The sequence below is a fragment of the Cyrtonyx montezumae genome, unplaced genomic scaffold (genome assembly GCF_038088225.1).
Source record: "Cyrtonyx montezumae isolate F1298 unplaced genomic scaffold, pur_monq_1.0 scaffold_3, whole genome shotgun sequence".
In the NCBI taxonomy this organism is placed as follows: domain Eukaryota; kingdom Metazoa; phylum Chordata; class Aves; order Galliformes; family Odontophoridae; genus Cyrtonyx; species Cyrtonyx montezumae.
The window spans coordinates 527,675-548,365 of NW_027072034.1; the positions used below are offsets into that span (position 1 = coordinate 527,675).

Sequence of the window (20,691 nt, forward strand, 5' to 3'; positions counted from 1 at the left end):
TCTCAGAGAAAAGCTAGTGTATTACAAACCAACGAGTCTACAACTGAAACCAGTAAAAAGTTGTGATGCTATGGCAATCCTTTTAACAAGTGAGGCAATTCACAGACACCTAGACAAATACAACATAATAGTGTTAAAGTGGCATAAGAAAATAAAGTACTGTCTGGAAAATCCAATGCCTCCAAAGAGCACAGGGTTACTGTTACATGCTTGGGTTTTCAAAAAGCTTTCGTCAGTCTCTCTCAAACACCCTTAAAGGAGTGATGCTGCCTTTGGCTTAAAAAAAAGGGCTTCTCATGAGGAACTACCTGGCCTGAGAATAGGAAACAAAGTGAAGGAAACACCAGCTTTCAAAGTGGCTACAGTGACCACAGCAGTCCCTCAGGGATGCAAAGAACCTGTTCAGCGTATTAACAAAGTTTCTGGACATGGAAATCAACATCTAGGTGATCCAAGTTTTTGGTACACACTCAGCTGCAAAGTGTCTCAGAGCAGTCAGTGGTCATCTAATAAAATGCAGAAGGAATAGTGTTGATACATGCAAAGTTACACACCTGGACAAAACCAAGATAAGCAATTATTTACAGTGATGAGTCATATATCAGCTGTGAGTAGATTAAGGAGTTTTTACATACATGTCTAAAGAAATACCAACTGAGATGTTCAATGGCATTCACAGAAGGAAACAGAACATTACATATCATTAGAATCTTTTTAGTTGGACAGGACCTCTAATGGTTATCTAGTCCAACTCCCCCACAACAAACAGGGACACCACAGCCCTATCCAGTGCTCAGAGCCCCATCCAGCCTGACCTTGGGTACCTCCAGGGATTGGGCATCTACCACCTCTCTGGGTAAGTACCTTGAGCACAATGTTTATTGCCTGTCTCCATTCTTAAAACAATAATAATAATAATAACAACAACAACAAAGATAACTGAACTAGACAAGGTCAAAAAGAAAAGGCAGAAAACTTTTACAGTGACTTTCCACCTGTTTATCAGGGCAGACTCAAGAGACTAGGATTCTTCCATCTGATGATGGGTAAAAGGTAAAAGAAGAGGCAGAAGAGAAATAGTACAAGACCTATAAAAACTACCAACTGCCTATAAACAGGAGAATAGATAATTTACAATTTCTCATGTACAAGAACCAGATACTAAATTAAATAATCAAATAAAAGATTTAAAAAAGGAATTTCTCAGGGAAAGCACAGCTAAATTGCCTAAGCTGCAGCTTTGGGAACGTTGTGGAAACAAAAGGTTGTGTTTAGAAGTTCAGAACTGTTAAGCAAATTGAGAGAAGTAGCCCAGTAAGAGTTGTTAAAATAAATCCCTGTCGGTTCAGGAAGCTCGAGAGAAGAAAGTGATATCTGTGTGCCTGCCCTGTCCTTATGTTCTCCTCTTTATTGTTTGATACCAGCCCCTACCATTTAGACAAGGAACAAGAGGGACTGTGCACGAACATCTTTACTTTTCTGCATTTAAAATACACAACAGGAACAACTGCTGAAGTCTAACAATTAAAGTGAAGCACAACATAATTGAACAGGTTGTGTGGCAAGATGACAAGAACAGGATACAAACACCCTAGGCTGCAATCCAACTCTTGGCGAAGTCTCAGTAATATTTCTGAAAGGCTCTTCATGTTAATAATTGATAAACTGTGCTTACATCTGCAAATGGGAGGTACTACCCAAGTGCAAGGTGTGCTTTATCCAATGTGTTTATGATAGGACATACAAGATGTACTGTTACATCTCATTCTACTAAGTGTAAGCCTGACAGAGAATTAAAATTAACTATGTCTGAACACCAAGAGTGGGAAAAAGAAAGAAAAAGCATTGCATAAAATACGAGGTGTGTAATCCGACTTGATCACACATGATCAAGTATGACGACTCTTCCACAACTGGATACGAAAGTCTTGAAATGTATTACCTTAAAAGAATTGCAGCTTTGTTATTGATGAAGTGTTAACCCACAACAGCAGGCAGGAAGAAAAGTTTTAAGAATATGATCTTAATTGAATGATTAACTGAACTGTGCAAAAAGCCAATAACAGAAGGACTACAGCAAACTCTACATCGAGAACTGAACCTTCTTTGAGTTTTTGCTCAGGTGAAACTCAAAAATGTTTCAACCCAAGCTTCCCTTGAGTATGAATCAGTGAAAAAGAAGTGACAGTCACAAGAAAAGCAGTGACCAAGTAGTGCTTTGGAGTATGAGCTTAAATAAATTCAAAGAAGTCAACAGTTACAGAAACATATTTATTACGAACTGCCATTCATCCAAATAAATGGTTTAAAATATTTAAATGAGGGTGGATTTTACACAGCCTGCATCCTGCAGAGCACTTGTGGTTTTTCATAACAAATATATGGAAGCTTTCATTAACCTCATCATTTTCTATATGAAAGTTTCAAGTACATTGAGAACTAAGTCCACAATTACTTCAAATTTTATAGCAAACTCACTGTGCTGAGAGAACTAAGGAAGCCTAATGTGAACAGCTTGTTTCTTCATGAGCCAGTGGGTATGCCAGTGTTGGGCTTTTTTTTTTTTTAATTAGATTGTTACGTTTAGACAATATACTTTAGGTGGTTAAAAACAAAAACTCAGATCCAGGTGAGCAAACTATCATTCTTTCCAAAGACCACTCATCACTGAGTGCTTTAAACAAATAAAAGCAGCTATCTCCAGCACAGTACAAAGGTTGATCCACAGAACCGTTTCAGCACCCCCCAGTCAAGCAGGCACACAAATGAAAACATAAAGGCACATACGGACCCCAAGACCTCAGAATGGAGACAAGTTAGCAGTTTTCAAGACTCAAAATCAATGAAAATCTGTTTTCAATATTCAGGATGGCTTCTGATATGCTTTTGAATACATTTTGAGATGACTGGAATGAGGTTAGATTGTATAGGAACATTCAGGGAAAGGGAGAGTGCAGGAAAAACAGCTGATGAACTAAACTTCTTTTAATGAATACAGGGTTGCAGTGAAGTTATGGTTTCTTCATTGAAAGCAAGATGCACTGCAGGAGGGATCTCCATGCTTTCCAGGCAGTGCCAGAAGCACTGTTAGACCAACACTGAGTTTTGTGTGCTGCACAGAACGGAATTTACATACATCCACATCACTACGTGATGAATGTTGATGTATTTACTATCTTAAGAAGTCTCGAATCTTCTGCATACTTTGAGTTACACAAGTTCTCTCTCTGGAGAAGTGGGAAGGAATGACTGTGGGAGAAGACAAGCTGCATAGCTGTGTTTTGATGCTTTATTCATGACAACCGGCTCATCAAATGCAATCAAGGTGTATTAAACCCAGTGCAACCCAAGAGATGATGCATAACCGCACTTTTTCAATTTATCATCCTGAAATTTGTTCTTTTGCTACGATGAAACGTGTAAGAAGCCTCTAAGTCAGCATCTTGACTTAATAAAAACCAAGATCCCTAGCAGAACTCACGTAAAACTTGGAACGTTTGTGGGGAAGAAAAAAAAAAAAAAAAAAAAAAAGGGGGTGGGGAGGAGGAGGGGGGCGAATAAATACCCACTCGCAGCAGCAGGCTGCGCCCGTGGCGGGGACGGCCGACGAGCAGCGCGCTGCGGAACTGCAGCGCACACCTGCACGCCGCCCGGCCGGCTCCGCGCTCAGCACCGAGGCCGCTCGCCGCCGGAGCCGCCCTCCCGGAGACCATCACGATGCCCTTCCGGGGCAGCACCACCGCCGCCAAATCCCCGCCGCGGCCCACCCCGCGCCCGCGCCGCTGCTCGGCCTCAGGCCGGCCCGACCCGCGCTGCCGCCGCGCGGCCGTCCCTCCGCGGCCCTCGGCGCGCCGGGAGAGAGGAGCTGGGCGTCTCACACGCTTCCCGCACCGCTCCCAGACCCCGGCCCCGCGCCCTGCCCAGGGCAGGCCTTACCGCTCATGGCGGGCCGGGCCGAGCCGCGCTGGCGGCTGCTCCCGGCACGGCACGGTACGGCGGGCGGAGCGGCGGGCGGGGCGCGGGCTCAGGTGCGCGCTGCCCGCTCCGCCCCGCCCCGCTGTAAGGAGGAGGTTTCTCCCGCTCAGCTATCGCTTCTTTTTTATGACCACCAGCTCTCGGCGCTGGTACGAGCCGAGCGTCCAGCCGCAGCTTTTACGTTAATCGGCGTTATTAAGTCGAAAGGGATTACTTTGGCCAAAGCCTTCCGTAGGATTTACCTCCAGATGAACTGGTCGGCCGCGAACGGGCACCGTGTGTCCGCCCGTCCGAAGGCTGCAGTGCCTTTGATACTAATCTGTGCGGCTCAAGAGCGCTGCTATACTTAGCGCGAGCCTAACGTGAGCGGCGATGAATCACTGCTATCCCCAGGAGGAAATAGCATTCAGGATTTACTGCGGCACATTAGGTTAACTATGTCTCCATAACCGAACACCCACACTTTGACATCACACGGGCGATGATATGCATCACTGACGCAAGCGCTGACAGGATCAAACACAAAGGCCACCGCGGCAGAAAGAATGGAGCGCGCGGCTGACGTCGCAGCGCCCTGACATGCCGCGGCCGATCGGGGGACTCAGATGCCACAAATAGTTCCACCACTCGCTTTTACATAACGGCCAAGGCCTCAGAGTTTTATTTTGGGCTCCCGGCAGCTCCAATTAATCATGAAAAAAAAACCCAACCAACCCCAAACCAGTAACAACAATAAACAAGCAGTCTACATTTGCCTCGTAAGGTGTGCCTGGAAAATATTGAGCAATTGGTGCTTAATAGGTTAACAGGCACTAAAAGATGTCACAAAGATCCAGGAGCTTGACTTTCACTGGGTGTGATGTCATCAAAGCAAGCAGTAACAGAAGGAAAGCAGACTCAGAACTTAGCACTAGGCCTGAGCTGGGGAAGGACAGGAAGGGAGTGGAAGCACTGCAAGGGCAGGGGCAGGCAGAAGACTTCAGTTTTCAGTGCTGCCAACTGAACAGTTATCAACAGTTAGCAATATCAGTTGAACTTATGCTCTAAATTCATCCTGACAAAACAATCCCTTCCCCCATCCATTTGTCTACTTTTGCCATCAAGGCTGAGGAACAGCCGCTGACAAAGCAGGAGCCATAATTTAAATATATTAATTGACTACAGAATCTATCAGTGGGCTGGAGGCTGGAAAACATGAGGAAAAGCAAGGTAAAATGTTCACGTAGTTCCACTCAAAAGTGGGGGGAAGGGGGAAGCAACAGTTTCATTCATACAGACTTTGGAATAACGGATAAGAGCTGAAAGCCTTGAGGCCTATCTACAGTATTTCTACAGATTTAATCTAATTAAATCCTGATCTTTCCCATGAAACCATACATATGTATTCAGAAAAAAGGACACAAAATCCCCTCTCGTATGCAAACGTGCGGAGATGACAGATTCCCATAGCACTTTATCATTAATGCAGCTATCAGTTTTCGTTTATAATGGCCTCACGTACATTGAAAGGACAAAGGTAACAATGGTTTCTGTGTTCAAATATTAAATGTAGCTCCATTACGGCTATTTCTAAACAATGACTGCTGTGCTGTTCTTGATTTAAAAAAAGACTGCAAACCCACACCTTCCAATGGTACAAACCTCATCAGGAACTTCCATATGGGAGATTGCAGAAGGATGATTTTATTCTTTCTAGATAATCCAATAATGACGACTTAAAAACATTCTTTGCTAACCAACTTCAGAGCACAGCATCATCCCCAGCCTATTTTTGTTTAAAAAACCAAAACCTAACCAACAACCCGCAAAGCAATGAATCAAAGATGCTAATGTGGAAACACAAAACACAGGCTTTCACTGTGCAGTCAAGATTATTAAATTGCTCAGCTTGCTTTGCTGTTTTAAGTTTGAGCTAAGGGCAATTACTTAATAGCTGTGGAAGAGCTATGTAAAAAAAATGTTCTCTCTCCCTTATAGTCTTCCAATTTAAGTATCAAGTGAACCCGACGTTGTTACATTTCAAAGGGAGTTAGTTAAACGTGATATACCATTCTTAACACAAAGAAGCTTTGATGAATACGTTTTTATACTTAGCAGTAAAAATAATCTGGACTGACTGCTTTGCATATCAGCTTAGCTTTTTCTCAAGGAGAGTAATTTCTTAGCATTTCTACTGAGCAATATTGATCTGCAAGTTCTTCAGACTAATATTTAATGTATGTGCATAACGCTTAGTCATGTTCCATTTGATTCACAAGATTCAGGATAAACCACAAGTTAATTATCTAACAGTTGTTACCACTTGAATTTGTGTATTTATATCAGAAAGTATTTTTAGCCCTATAAGCACCGCAGATCAAAAAGATATAAATGGTAAGCACTACTGCTGGTAACTGGCTGTGGCTAGGAGGTGAACAGCATGACTGAGTCTCAGCAGCCAGCAGCTCTTGGTGTGTAGAAAGCTTCTAGAAAAAGAGTACATTTGATTCATAGAAGAGCAATGGTGGTAGGCACAGACATTAACTTATTTTTTTTTTCCCAGGCTGGTTGTGCCAGAAGTTATGTAGGATAATTATTTGTAAAGGTCTTTCTGGCTCCATTACACTCAAGTTATTACACTAATCACTTATCTTTTCTGTACATACTTAACTTGGCTACACTGACTTCAAACTGGAGAGTAAATGTATGTCGTAGTCTGCTGTCTCAGAGTGGGCTCTTGGAGAAACCCCTTCTCCTCTGTGTAAATTTCTTAATATTCTCACTCTCAAGTTATATATGAGTATATATGTATGTATAATACATGCATATAAACACACACATATCTACACACAGATAATGACTAAGAAAAGCAATAGCACACATGTAAATGCTGAATTGATTTCACCAAACTGTAGAGCAGGGCATTTCAAAACAATGGAACTTCTTGGGTTTGGCTGTCTGCTGAAAAGCAGGCCTAAATACTGTTCTCTGTGATGAGAAGAGGCTAATAACTATGCTGATTTGAAAAATGAAGTGACAGAACACAACTGCTCTGTCCCACTGAAATTTTACTCTGCTCTTGAACATAAATAACTCTCACATTTGCTGCTCTGGTCAGATGAACAGATCTTCTGTAAAACAATGCAAGACAAATGGAAATGGAGATCAGTCCTACCAGACCTCTTCTCTTCACAGTTACCATGTACGATTATTTTTAATGCCCAAATTACAGATGCTCACTTGACTCAGCCAACATGAAGACTTTACTAAGATTTCAGATTCAGAAGAAAATGTTCAGATGTAGGCTTCTGAACTATGAAATAAATGTTGGAATAACACTTTATCACACAGTTTTGTTTCAAAGCATGAGGGAGGAAAACACTCCCTGAAGCTGACAGTTTGAAAGGAGACATTTGGTAACGCACAGTCCTTCTGTCATGGTACAAACTAGAGAACAAGCCCCAAGCAGACAAATTACATAATAATGGCATATGACAAAAATGAGACATAAGACCAAGCTGAAAACATCTGATCTTACACACCTTACACTTTTCAATGTTTAAAGCAAACATTTGGCTTTGGCAAGGTGATTCATTGGCAGCCTCGGGAGGAAAGCTCTGTGGTTTTTGCACATTTATCAGGAATCCATCTCATATCAAATGACACAAATCATTAAATACAGGCAGCGTGTCGTCAAGCAGATACCTGGTTCAGACCTGCTCTACTGACTCTTGTCCAGTGTCACCAGAGTATATCAAGGCTTCTGTTAGGAGATTCCTACTGTCAGAAAAGATGTAAGTAAGCTAAATTCTCAGCTTTCTTCTAACAGCCAGCTTCTCCCAGTCTGGAAGTGTGCTACAGGCACCAGACTATGGAAAAATCTGACTCACACATATTGTCACCTCTGCTGAAGATGGGCCACTAGGAAGGTGAAATGTGGCACACTAAGCTCCTGCCCCTGCTACAAGACACAGTTAACTCCTCTGATCAGGTTTTTAAATGGAAAATACAAAGCCAACATTTGAAAGGAAAACTGGAAATTATATAAGAATCCCTAGAAAGGCAGGCTGCCTTCCTACAAGTTTCTCTCTGGTATTCTTTTTTTGGGGGGCGGGAAGGGAAGAAGCCATCTCCAAGACATGGAGAGATGACTCAACACAGGACCTTCCATAGCATAACAGGCAGGGGACTCTGCTGTAATTTGGAGTTACAGCTTCAGGTGCTGGTGTGCTCTGTAGGGCAAAAATCCTCACATCTCAGTTCTGGGTGAGTGCTTTAACTAATTTCCTGCTGCTGCTAGGAACTGTATTTTTGGAGAAACCTAATACAGCATGAGTAAAGCAAATAACCTGTCTTGCCTTTAAGAGAGAAAAGCAACATTTGCATACTGTCTCTATATTGTATCTCCTCCAGCAGGTCTTAGATATGTGCTTTCTGCCTGTTCTCATGCAGCCTGTTTTGTACCATCACAAGGCTGTAGGGAATTCTGCAGACAAAACAGAAGCAATAGAATCAGCGTGCCTGCCAGGATTAGATGGTGATACAGTAGGTGACCTGGGCTGCACTGTGACTTCTGTGACTAAAATCTTTAGTTAAAACTAAGGTAGAATCCAAATGCTGTGAACACAACTCCTACAAACAGAATCTAAAACAGCTATTCCAAGGGATGCTCTGAAAAGAAGTGGGAATAAAGGCTGAATGAAAAACTATTGATCTTGAAAATTCTTAATAACATAGCAGCCAACATGATAATATGCTTCACCATTTAAATTGAGAATTTGGAGTCTGCTAATGACTTAAGGTCAACAAACAAGAATTTTCTTGTTCAAAAAGCTTTGCAGAAATTTGGTCTCAAAGTAATTAAACCCGAATTGGAACGTATATTAGAAAACTCTGATGTTCTCAAGTGACACACAACAAAGCAACCATAGAATGGAACTACATATGCTGCTAACACCTGTGGCTTCCGCAGTGAAATGTTTCTACCATACCATGCAGTTTCACAACACACTCCAACTAATTGCTACCGCAAACCTTACATTTTTCTGTTAGTAACAGTGTGGTTTAGCAAAAAACAAAGCAAAACATCACAGGCTACCTAATGGATTCCCTGGTATCTTTTAAACTTGTGTTAGCATTTGAAATCTATAGATCTATAAGGTTGAGGTTTTTTTGCTTGTCTTATGTGACAAAGGACCCTTAATTCTCCACAATGAGCTCTCCAAGATCCCTTCAGCAAGGAATTATTTTCTCCATATCCACAGTGAGTTATCACACAGGGAAAGCATGTAAGCACAGGCAGTAAGAGTGTCTATGACAAAGGTTGTTTTTGATACAAACCTTTCACCAAGGTTAATAAATATGTATTATCAGAAAGACAACATCTGGTAAAGCAGTAAGCAGGGACCAGACACAAAGATATTTTTATGCTGCTGCAAGTGTTCTCTTCAAAATCAATTTGCTCTGTAACTGAATACTTTAGAAAGTAAAATACCCACTGCTTTGGCAGCCAAATTGAACTCAGAACCAGAAGGAACTATGAAAGGAATCTGCTTACCTGTGCCAAACACAGGTCAGAGATGAAGCAACTAACTTAGCTCAAAAACTGTCATTTTAAACCAGACAAAAGGGGAAAAAATGTACTAATACAGCACAGCTACTGACCATACATTTTGTGTTGATCAACATACCCCTCCTCTAAGGAGCTAAGATGAGAAAACTGCTTACCAGATGGAAAGTAAATGTGTCTTAGTGTCAAAACCTTTTTATTGCTTCCCTGCTATCTGGGTGTAGACGATCTACTTTTTCTGTTGCTGGACCGCTGGAGCTGAAGGGCCAAAAAACACCTCATGAATCAAGTCTATTCACCTGCAATTGCTGCTTCATTCCTCTTCCCTATTATCATACATCAGGATCCATCACAGATGGATTGTACATAAAAGCATCAAGACCAATCTTAAAAACAGTCAGTACTTATACCTGTATGTCTCCCACAGGGATGCTACTTTTGAGCAACGCTCCTAAGTAGCCAGGAGGTTTCTTGTAATTAGATAAAATTTATTCATAGCCTTTTGACATCTATAGACTTTCAATCAGCTCTAGCATTAATTTTGTTATTAGTAATATTTAAACCCCTGGCGTTTACTTACGTATTCCTAACAAAACTTATTTTTAGCAAAACAAGCCAAGCTCTTCTAGTCTTCTTTCATAAAATAGGCTGCTGATCCTTCTGAATATCTTAATAGCTCTTTTCTGCAACAGCTGGAATCAGTTTCAATTCATCTTTTGTAAACATGAATTATCAAAGTACAGTTGATGTCTCAGCAGAATCCTATAAAATGCAACTAAACATCCCAAGCTGTACGATCAATTACTGCCTGATGCATTTTATGGTCACAGTAACCTTTACAGATACATTACACTGGAGATAATACTTATCTTGTAAGAGAAATAGCTTGCCTGCTTCCTCCTTCTCCCTATCAAGTTTCAAACAGTGAGATCCCCATTTATAATCTTATGCATGACCTTCTATGGCATACAATTGCCTTTCATCCATTTTAGGGGTACCATACAAACAACACTCCTTAAACAGTTAAATGCATGACCTTCTTGATTTTTCACCATTCCTGGAATATAAACTACCTAGGCCACTGCAGTTCCCTTGATCATCATCTCAGCTGGATAGATACCTATCAAGGTATTTTAGGAATAGCTTGATAGCTGAAAGGTGCCTCAGTCCATTAAGTTACTGAGTGGTTAAAAAGGAATATATTTACATTCTATGCTACCTGTGCATCTTGCTTCAGCATTCAATCCTTTCCTATTTTCTCCACAATTTAGAACCTTAAAGAAAAACACTAGCTGAGTAAGATTATGTAGAATCTGCTGAAACACTTCAGAGATACAGATTAGAAACATTCTGTACTATGCTTAGAATTTTATAGTATGGAAATAGGAAACACACAGGTATATGGTCTCTAGATTCCACTACGTACCCTGCATTCTTTATACCTGTATTTTCTAATTCTTTTATTTACTTCCTTCTAGTCTTTTTGTTTACTTCGTACCAGCTTTCAAATACTCAAAAGCTATATTCTATGCAGGTACAGCCTTACCTGACTGACATTCAACCTCTTCCATGTGACATCTTGCCAGACACTTTACACCTTTGTCTAGCTCTGTGAAGTCGCACAAAAATGTTTACCTGCCCATCTACTACTTGTCCAGATACAGCAGCACATCACTGCCACCCAACAGGAAGATTCAGAAACCTACACTTATGTACTTCAAAAAAAACATTAAAAATATAAAAAAAACCAACACCCTTCTATTTAACTCTGTCACCAAGATGAAACTAGTTTCTTTTCCATCATAAATAATGGATCAATTTTTTGAGATGAGAAGGTGAGGCTCAGTAACTGAAAAACACAGTGACAGTACACTGAAACTCTCTGAACATAATGCACACCTAGAAGGCTATTGTGGGCCTTGAAGAAGAATCTTCCCAAGAACTTCCCAAGAAGACAAACTTGGGAAGAAACCTACAGATAAAGTTGAGTGGGTATACGAGTAAGATTCCTGGTATAGCATGTGTCAAATTCTCGGCTTCAAAAGCATGTAAGAAAACTTGAGAGTGTATACAGTTGTACATCCAAGGGTATTTCCGAAGCACCTTCTCCTTTTTTATGCAATATTTTTGTTGTGTAAGAGTTAGAAGGGTGTAGCAAGCATAAAAACACACCTTTAGCCAGTATGTAACTAAAATGGCTACATAATGTCAGATTTACAACTTATGCAGAAAAGTGCTGTTCTAACTCATGTTGGCTAAAAGTCCAGAGTAAAAAGCAATCAAGCCATCAATCTCAAAACCTCAGTGCTTGCAAGTACTGTTGTATCTATTTGCAGTACAAATGCAGGAGTGGAAGCTGATCTCACACTACAGTCCTCTGCATCTTTGTTCACTTTTAACAGGTGATGAGTCAGACAGCTTCTGAAATTTAACTATGGATAAGATTAAACTTATTTTATCCAACAAAACAGTTCTGTGCCTGATCACAAAACAGTAAATAAAAAAGAAAGAAAAAAAAACCAAGAATAAATGCAGAGTTATGTATTTTTGTTATTTTCTAAATGTACCTGCAAATTAGGAGTTTTAGTGAGATGTCTCTTGACCACATTAACCATAAGACCCAGCTCTTATGGGTGTGCCGCCTTTCAGAGCAAATCCTCTTAAAAGCTAAAATGGCTGAGGCTGTAACACAGTAGAGCACTTCACTTTAAGACAGACTGTTGAAAGACAGCATTTAACACAACTTTTTGGAAAAAAGGAAAAAAAGAAAAATAGAAAGGCTGACAACTCTCTGCAGAAGCATCTGATTTTTCTCTCCTCTCTGATGTCCTCAACTTCTGTTTGAATTCTTGGAAGAGAGGAATGCATTATCAGTAAGGTACAGCTCCTTGACCTCACAGTTCTTTCACTAGTTTGGGAATTTCTCTCAGCCAATGGTTGTGGTCTATATTCAGCACAGCCCTATTTCAAGTGACTTGGATTTTCTATGTCTATTGTAATATGTTGCTTTACTCACAGTAACTTACTCATATCGTGTTGAAAATACAATTCAATATTACTCCTTCTAAGAATTATCCATGAAGTAACAGTACAAACAGTAAGTTTGGCATTTATAGTTCTTATTCCAGCTCTCTTCTCCCAGCCTCTATACCCATAATTTTGGAGGCACAGACAGAATCCTTCTACAGGCTTGAAAAGCTGCTACGCATCTCTCCATTCAGGCATTTCTGAAATATTTACATCAACTGGTACTGCCTTGTCCTGAAAGATTAGGAAGAAACATAGTTATAAAGATCTATTAGAAGTACAAGCTGTCTTCTCACATTAAAAAAAAGGAGGTGGGGAACAGCTGAAATATGACTTTCAAGTCATTTCAACTGGGATGTAATATATATTCTTTCAGTCTGCTAAGTATCAGAATAGAGTAACTGAAAGTTTTACAAAGTCCACAGGAAATTTCAAAATGAGGTTTCGTATCACTGAAGAAAGTAAGATGGGTGGCAAGCCATCTTTTCTCAACAAAATACTGAGTTGTAAAAAAACCTTCCTTCAGCTGCTTTGTAAGGCACATTCATCCCACCTATGAATACAACAGCCAAAATGATCCAAGGGAAACATAATACACACAGTATGAGGATAGTCCATATGTCCAGCATCAAAGAGAAAGAAAGAATGAAACAGCTGGAGAAGAGGCTACTGGAAAAAAACAAACAAACAACTGAGAACAGGAACAGAAGATAAAACGATACACTCACAGAATAACTGGTTAATCAGAAAGGAAGGAATGTATAGTCAGCTTTCCACAAGCTTTAATATCCATTAGCTTGAGACACTTCTCTAAGTGATGGGGTGCCCTACAGTCACTTGAGAAACTCTGAGGCTGTTTTGGTAGTGCCCTCTGAGCACCTGCTCCAAAAAACTGGTTTTTTTTTAGAAGTTTGTTGCAGCTGAGAAAGGCCTTCTCTTTGGCATAAAAAGAAGAGCAGCACTTTGGATAGTTGCATGTACCATCAGTGAATTTGGCCTTTCAAACTTATTTGAAGCTGCATGTAATTATGCAGTGTCTTAATGGCTTTAAGTGGCTGAACATACACACTCGCAATTGGTCTTTAATTCATGTTAAACAGTAGCTATTTATATCCGTGCACAGCTAGCCTATATGTCTGCCTTAGCCTTGTTATCTTCTTTCCCCTCATTTGGATAATAAACTGCTTTAGATGTAAAACAGATTGCTACATGAATGTCTGCAAAAGGAAGAAAGGGAAGTTGTATCACCAAGAATTTAATGAAGTTCAAAAGCATCATGATCATGTAAGCCATGCAAACTGACAAAACCTCAGTCATCTAACCATCAGAAAGACTACAACTATCATCGTCTACTATTAATAACACATGCACAGCCGTGTCTTTCAGGCCATGTGCTGCTGATTCATCCATTAGGGGAAAAAAAAAATCAAAACTAAGAGCAAGAGCCTGCTTGGTCTTGAGAAGGAATGGCTGTGAGAGCTGTCCCAGAGCCATGGAGATGTTGGTTTCCTACCACTCCTCACTGCTACCATGTGCCCACAGTGGGTCAGGAAATAAGGGAGTCAAGATTCCTTTCTGGAATACAAATAGAATAGTAAATTAAAAAATAATGACACGCTAGCCTGTATTTCTACTCTTTGTATTATTAAAGAAGATCTAAAAAAAGAAGTGCTTATGCACAAAGTTCTAATCTTTCAATCTTCATGAAATCCAGTTAAAAGTCATTTTAAATATATATTGTTTCTGAGTTTTTATAAAATAAAGCACAATCTGTTTTTAAAGGATTAGTCAAATAAAGACATGGAGAAACTTTTTTTCTGTTTTCTGTTTGGGTGGACTAGCTGATTCACCAGAGAGCTATGCTGCCATCCAAAGGAATCCTGACAGGCTGGGGAGGTGGGCTGGCAAGAACTTCATGATGTTTAGTAAGGATAACTGCAGAATCCTGCACCTTAGGAAGAACAGCACCAGGCACCCGGACATGCTGGGGGCACCCAGCTGAAAAGCAGCTCTGCAGAAAAGGACATGGGATCCTGGAGAGGCACCAAGTTGATCATGAACCAGTAATGTGCCCTTGACACTAAGAAGGAAAATAGTATCCTGGAATGCTTTAGGCAAACTATTGCCCACAAATAGAGGCAAGAGATCCTTTCCCACTATTCAGCATTCGTGAGACCACATCTGAAGTTCTTGATCCAGTTCTGGTCCTCCCATATAGAAGAAACATGGACACAGTGTAGAGACTCCAACAGACAGCCAGAACCTGCTGGTCTCCTGTAAGGAAAGGCTGAGAGAGCTGGGGGAGAGGGGGCTCAGGGAAATCTCAGTGTCCACAAATCTCTGTAGAGAGGGCATCAGGCTTCTGTCAGTGTTGTGCACTGCAAGGATTAGAAGTCATAGGCACAAACTGGAGCACAGGAGGTTCCCTCTGAACAGCACGAGCACTGGCACAGGCTGCTCAGAGGCCGGGGGGTCTCTCAAAGCCACCTGGATGTGGCCCTAGATACTCTGCTCTAGGTGCCCCTGCTGGAGCAGATGGACCCAGGGGGCCATTTTCATCAAGCAGATTTCATCCAATTAAGATACAGAAAATGTTATCAGCATAAGTTATTCTAAATATTAGGATCTTATTTGGAAGTTTCAAGTAAAACGTTCTTTCAAACTCCTTTGCTTGTTTCTCTGATCTCTGATTTAGTTCAAACTGCTAATCAAGCTTCCTACTTAATGTCAGAATCCAAGAAGAGACCCAACATCAATTTTCCTATCCTTTTGTTTCATAATGCAAGAAGTACAAGGCTACTTATTTCCCATCAGCAGCATAGTAAAGGATCAAATAAACTGACTGCAGTGCCAGGGAACTTAACATTCTCAGCTCTGTCAGGCTCAGCACCCTTTGCATAGAAGTCATCCAAGTGATTCCAGACTTGGATTGCTCACAGTAGCATCTGAAACTCAACAGTATGAGTTTGTATACTATATTTGTATTTACTGTCCAGGCATCTTCTGATTATCAGGCTGAAGATAGAAGCCCAGGTGCCTTCTTACCTGCCTAAAACTCATCCTTTCATACAAAGTATGAAATGGAACTATAGCCTTACATACTGTGGGTTTTCTTGAGTATTCTTATGAAGCATTCACACTTCCTTGTAGCTATTTTACTTTCAGTACATGAATTAGACTGTCTATTCCTTAGTAGTCAATAGAGCCTGTAGAGAATAACTGTGAAACAGTTTCCTTTGCATTCATTCTTGAAGTTCTTACCCAAATTCTTCCAACTAACCAATCTGTAGTATCTTATTCTTACTAAAACTTATACAATCTGTTTTTTAACGTTTCCAGAATATTCTGGAGCTGAAAGTTTGTGATGAGGACAATGTAACTCAAGATGACCATCTCCTCACTGTTTTCTTTGATGTCTCCAAAATCCAGCTTAGAGAAAATATTCAGCTGAGTTTCCAGCTGAATCCACAGGTATGGATAAACTTCAAAGATAAAGCTAAGATGACTTGGTTAGGTGAGAATGTGTTTATCTCAGCTTTTCTCTCATCTGTTGGTATACAATCCTTTCCTACTGTCTATTTAACCAGCTGACTATACCCATGTATTTCATGGGCTTGTGACTGCTTTTGCACTGTAATTACAGTGAATTCAGCTTGCCATTTTTGCAGATAGAGTTGGCTAACATTATCAGACTTGTTTGGTTGCTCTTCTTGATGTTGAGAGATTTAGGCATTCCTTTGCCTTTAATGATTTACAGTCTTAAGGGCAAGACATTACTGACTGCAGTCACGGAAACCAACACCAGCTGCATTTCCTAGTTGCAGCTACTGGCCATAACTCCATTCCCAGAATGTATGTCCAAGTACTGGCATCCTCCTTTTGAGATGTGAGATGTTAGGTGCTCATGGAAATGGACGGGTTTGAAGAGCTCAAAGGCAAACCTTGAGGAAACTGTGTGTACAACTTGAAAAGAACAGACTCCACTGAGATGTTTTCATGGCGTAGGCTGACTTGTTTTCATTTACAATAGCCAGGCTTCTGCTCCAGAATGGTATTATTCAGGTATCTAAAATTGTGTGTCTGCATGCAAGTTAGGACTTTAAACTCCTATTAAGGTATGGGGGGATCTAGTCAGTACAAATAGTGGAGCCTGGAGAGCTATTCAGTTCAAACTGATGTCAGCTGAAAAGCACTGACTACACTATAGCTAGTGACTAAACCTTTACTACTTATAATGAGAGCTCAGATCCGAGGCCACATATAGAAACACACATTTAGGCACCTAAAATTAGATGTCTTGAGCATGCAGCTGAAGCACTGATATTTCAAACAAATGTCTCCAGAAGCTTCCTAGAGTCAGGCTGGGTATACAGTACATTGAAAAGGGGGAACAAAGGAGGGAACTAAAGAAAACACAAGGAAAGATTAACCGATCAGGATACATCAGAAAATGGGACATGAAATGGAAAAACAAATTGAACACCATATAAGGAATACAATGATCATAAACTCTTCACTTCAAAATGTGTGAAATAAGTCCAAGTAGAATATTATTATATAGAAGGATGAGAAAGTAACAAGAAAAGAAGCAATATAAACATGGTTTCTCCAAATAAAGATATTAGATCTGTTTAACAACATTTCAAACAGAAATCAGGAATAGAAAAATTAAGTTTTCCCTAAAACACTCCAAAACAAACATGATTAAATATGTGAATTTCTCCTTTTAATCTGTTTCTAAATTTGCTACTGCAGAAGGTGTAAAGACAAGCCTGATTGCTTTTAATCAAACTTTTGTCAAGTTCAGTTTATTCAGGGAATGACATGCTTTAGAAATCTAGTGAAAAGCAGAATGATCAAGTCAGCTTTTCCAGCAACAGCTCCTTGGGGTATCACCGATTGTTTCTTTAAGAGCTGAGGGAGACTGAGGCCACCAAGTACCCTTCAGTTACCAGACTTAACCAAGGAGAAGGTCAGGCAGTTCCCACAGAAGGGAGTGTGCTCTCTTGGTAGTTTTATTAGAGGATAGTTTTTATGGCTGCTCTTAAGAGTGAAAAGAGTCAGTGTAAACAGATTTTCAGATTGCTACAGCTTATTCAGGTTAGGAAAATGACTTTGTTTTGCATTTCCTTGTTAGTTTCATTAATAAAATTGAGTTTTGAGAGATGGCCCTCTTTCAGCACTGCCCTACTGCAAAACAAGACTATTGAATCAAGCAGGCATCTGAGTTAGTTTTAATGCAGCATAGTACTAGTAAAAGAAAAGCTGCATCTGTAGGGGTTAAGGGTAAATTGCTCCTGCCAATGACATTCAAAATTAAGGAGTATCTTTGTCCTATGTGACAAAGCCAATGTATAAGCAGCAAGGACTCGAATCCATCTTTTCTTCTTATCAGAAGGGATTTTCCTGCACCTCATCCAACCTCTGCACTAATTTACCTGTACAAAATTTGCAAGGGCATTCATGCACTCTGTTCATTACTCTAAGCTATAAAAAAGCCAGCCCCATGCTTACAGTTACTTTGGAACATAAGAAAGGCAGCTCCTTACTTACTGTGGCATGAAGTATTTCCAAATCAAGGAGCTATAACCATGCTTCATGGTCCCTCTCTTTCCTTAACATCTTGTCAGAGAAGACGTCAAGCCTCCTCTGCATTTATACTTGTGCATGACTGACTGATATCAACATTGTTACTTTTAGTTTGATTATAGGCATCAGAAAATGCAAACACATACATTTTAGAAATTGTTTAATATTTAAAGCCATCTCCGAACTAAGCTGCTTTAAATTTACACTACTATTAGACTCAGCTTTGAAAATCCTTAACAAAGAGTTAGGTGGGCGTTAAGTCACTGCTGCTTGCTGTGTCTTCAATAATTTCAGCTGATTTATTTTAGATTTCCTCAGGGCCCTTATAAAGTCCTCTATGTATTTGCAGCAGAGATCCTAAAATTATCATGTACAAGATGATAACATAGGTATCTGTATCTAAAACCAAGAAATACATTTCCAGGTCTACTTGTACAGATTCATTAACCAGCCTTAGGAGCTGTCTAGCATAGTAGAGACGCTCAAGAAGAGAATTCTTGTTAATAGTGTCTTATTATTAATACAGACACATGCATTAAATAAATACTATCTTATTCCTAAACTTTGCCCAATGCTGAAGCTGACAGTGAAGAATTTAACAACCATGATGCAATAGTTCTAGAAGTGATGACACACTTAAAGCTAAGATATGGGACTACTACTGCAGAGGCAGGCATCTTGGCGCATCCTAAGAACACCACAGAATGGCAGCACGTACTTCCTCCAACCCACACAGTGGGTTTAGAATTTGGTAATAAGCTCTGGTCTCCCTGTGAAAGCAGCATCTTCCAGTGACCATCAGCAACCACAAAAACCCTTTCTGGGGAGTCTGTGAGAACTTGTGCAGAATTTGTGACCAGCTCAACATCTGTGTTTAACCACCTCAAATAGTAACTTACTCTTAAATAAAACTGAGTATCAAACAAATAGTAACTTACTCTTAAATAAAACTGAGTATCAAAGCACCAGGTGCTGTAAAGAACAAAATGAATTGAGTTTTTACGGTGGTTTTGTTGATGCTGTCGAAATACACTTAGACAGGACTTATTTTAAGATATTCAGCATGGTTTGCCCTAATGCTATCTAAAAACAACCAAAATGGCACCTAGCAGCACATAACAGCTTTATTCACAAACTACTCTGGATAACAGGCAGGTCTGCTCTGCTCTACCAAAACTGAAACTCACCTTAAAACGAAATAAAATTTCTATTTCACTTTTGTAGTCTCAGAGTTGATATGATCTTCCTCTTTTCCTCTGATTGTCTTCAAAATACTTCTAAGAAACATTTTATTTTTTATTCCAAAAAAAAAAAAGATCCACCAACAAAAAAATGGTTGCTTAACTTTTATCCTAGCGACTAACCTTAATACTGATACTTCATTTCATTTCAAAACATGAAGTACTCATGACTCATTCTAATTTACATACATTTTCTTATTTTATTATAAAAATGGCACTTTTCCTTTGCAGAGGCATATATAACATTGTTTCTCTTATTATGTCAAGTAACATTTAATAGCCCTTAGCAGCAACTTGGGACTGTTATAAAATGTGCTTAAGATGAGTCATCTTCATTCATTTATCCTGCAATAGGAAGAATTCATGAATGAGTGATCTGCAGTAATTCAACTCTACAAAGGGAGCCCATTCATACACTTCAAACCTGGTTGTCTGAATCACTAATGTAGCTGATTATTTCACTTCAACAGAAGAAAATTTTGGCTTAAGGAAAGTTTCCACAGAAGTCTGAATACTTCCAGTTTGTCAGAACAGTATCATGCATCTAAAAGAACTGTACTGAAAATAAGCATTTTGGTCTAACACACAGATAATGCAGGCAGACATCTTCCTGTCTGTCTAGCAAGAAAATCACAGTGTCTTTGGAAAGTAAAAGACTGACAAATGGTTTAAATTGAAGTTGTGTTAAAAGAGTGGGCAGAAGTCAGTGCTATCAGACAAAGCACTATGCAGTCAAACAAAATCTGTTATAAAATCTGAAATTTTGAGAAGTGAACACTGAGAAGTGTTCATTTAAAGTTGTAAGTCAAAATATACGCAACACAAAAGCAGCTAAAACCTAAACCACTGACTCACTGTAGTCACAGAAATATAGAATGCTTGTTATTTTACAGAAATATGCATGTAATACATCAAGAAGAAATGCACAGTCATCAAAATTCTATCAAAAAAAAAAAAAAAGGAATGCAATTAAGGAGAAAACGTCCCTCAACAAGCACTGCTCTTTTTCCAACATTTCAGATTTCAAACTAGGAAATACACACAATGGCCTTTTTATCCAATCTTAACTGCCACAGAAGAGGCACATGTTAAGCAAGCTTCCCACTTACAGCACCAGATCATTTAAAGCTTAAAAGATCATCTGAGTGAGTTATACAGCAAGCAGATGGCAAGTACAGAGACCCCAGCATAAATACAACATTTTCTTCAGAAGTTAGGCCACAGAAAAAGCACAGCATGCTTCTCCATTAACTCGTGCTTTACATTTTCATCACTTCAAAGACTCAAGGAGAACTCTAAAACATTTGCTAT

The 20,691-nt window shown here is 39.8% G+C and overlaps 1 protein-coding gene across 6 annotated transcripts in view; it reads right to left on the reverse strand.

The window, feature by feature from the left end:
- Positions 1-20,691, reverse strand: part of FNDC3A (fibronectin type III domain containing 3A) — a 106,641-nt gene that overhangs the window by 44,611 nt on the left and 41,339 nt on the right. Inside the window, exon 1 of one of the 6 annotated variants that reach the window (XM_065743926.1) lies at positions 3,937-3,958. The exons of the other annotated variants lie outside the window; for them this stretch is intronic. Coding sequence (XP_065599998.1) covers positions 3,937-3,943 — 7 coding nt within the window. The 5' untranslated portion in view covers positions 3,944-3,958. Of the gene's footprint in view, positions 1-3,936; positions 3,959-20,691 lie in introns of those variants that run through there. 6 annotated transcript variants of the gene reach the window in all.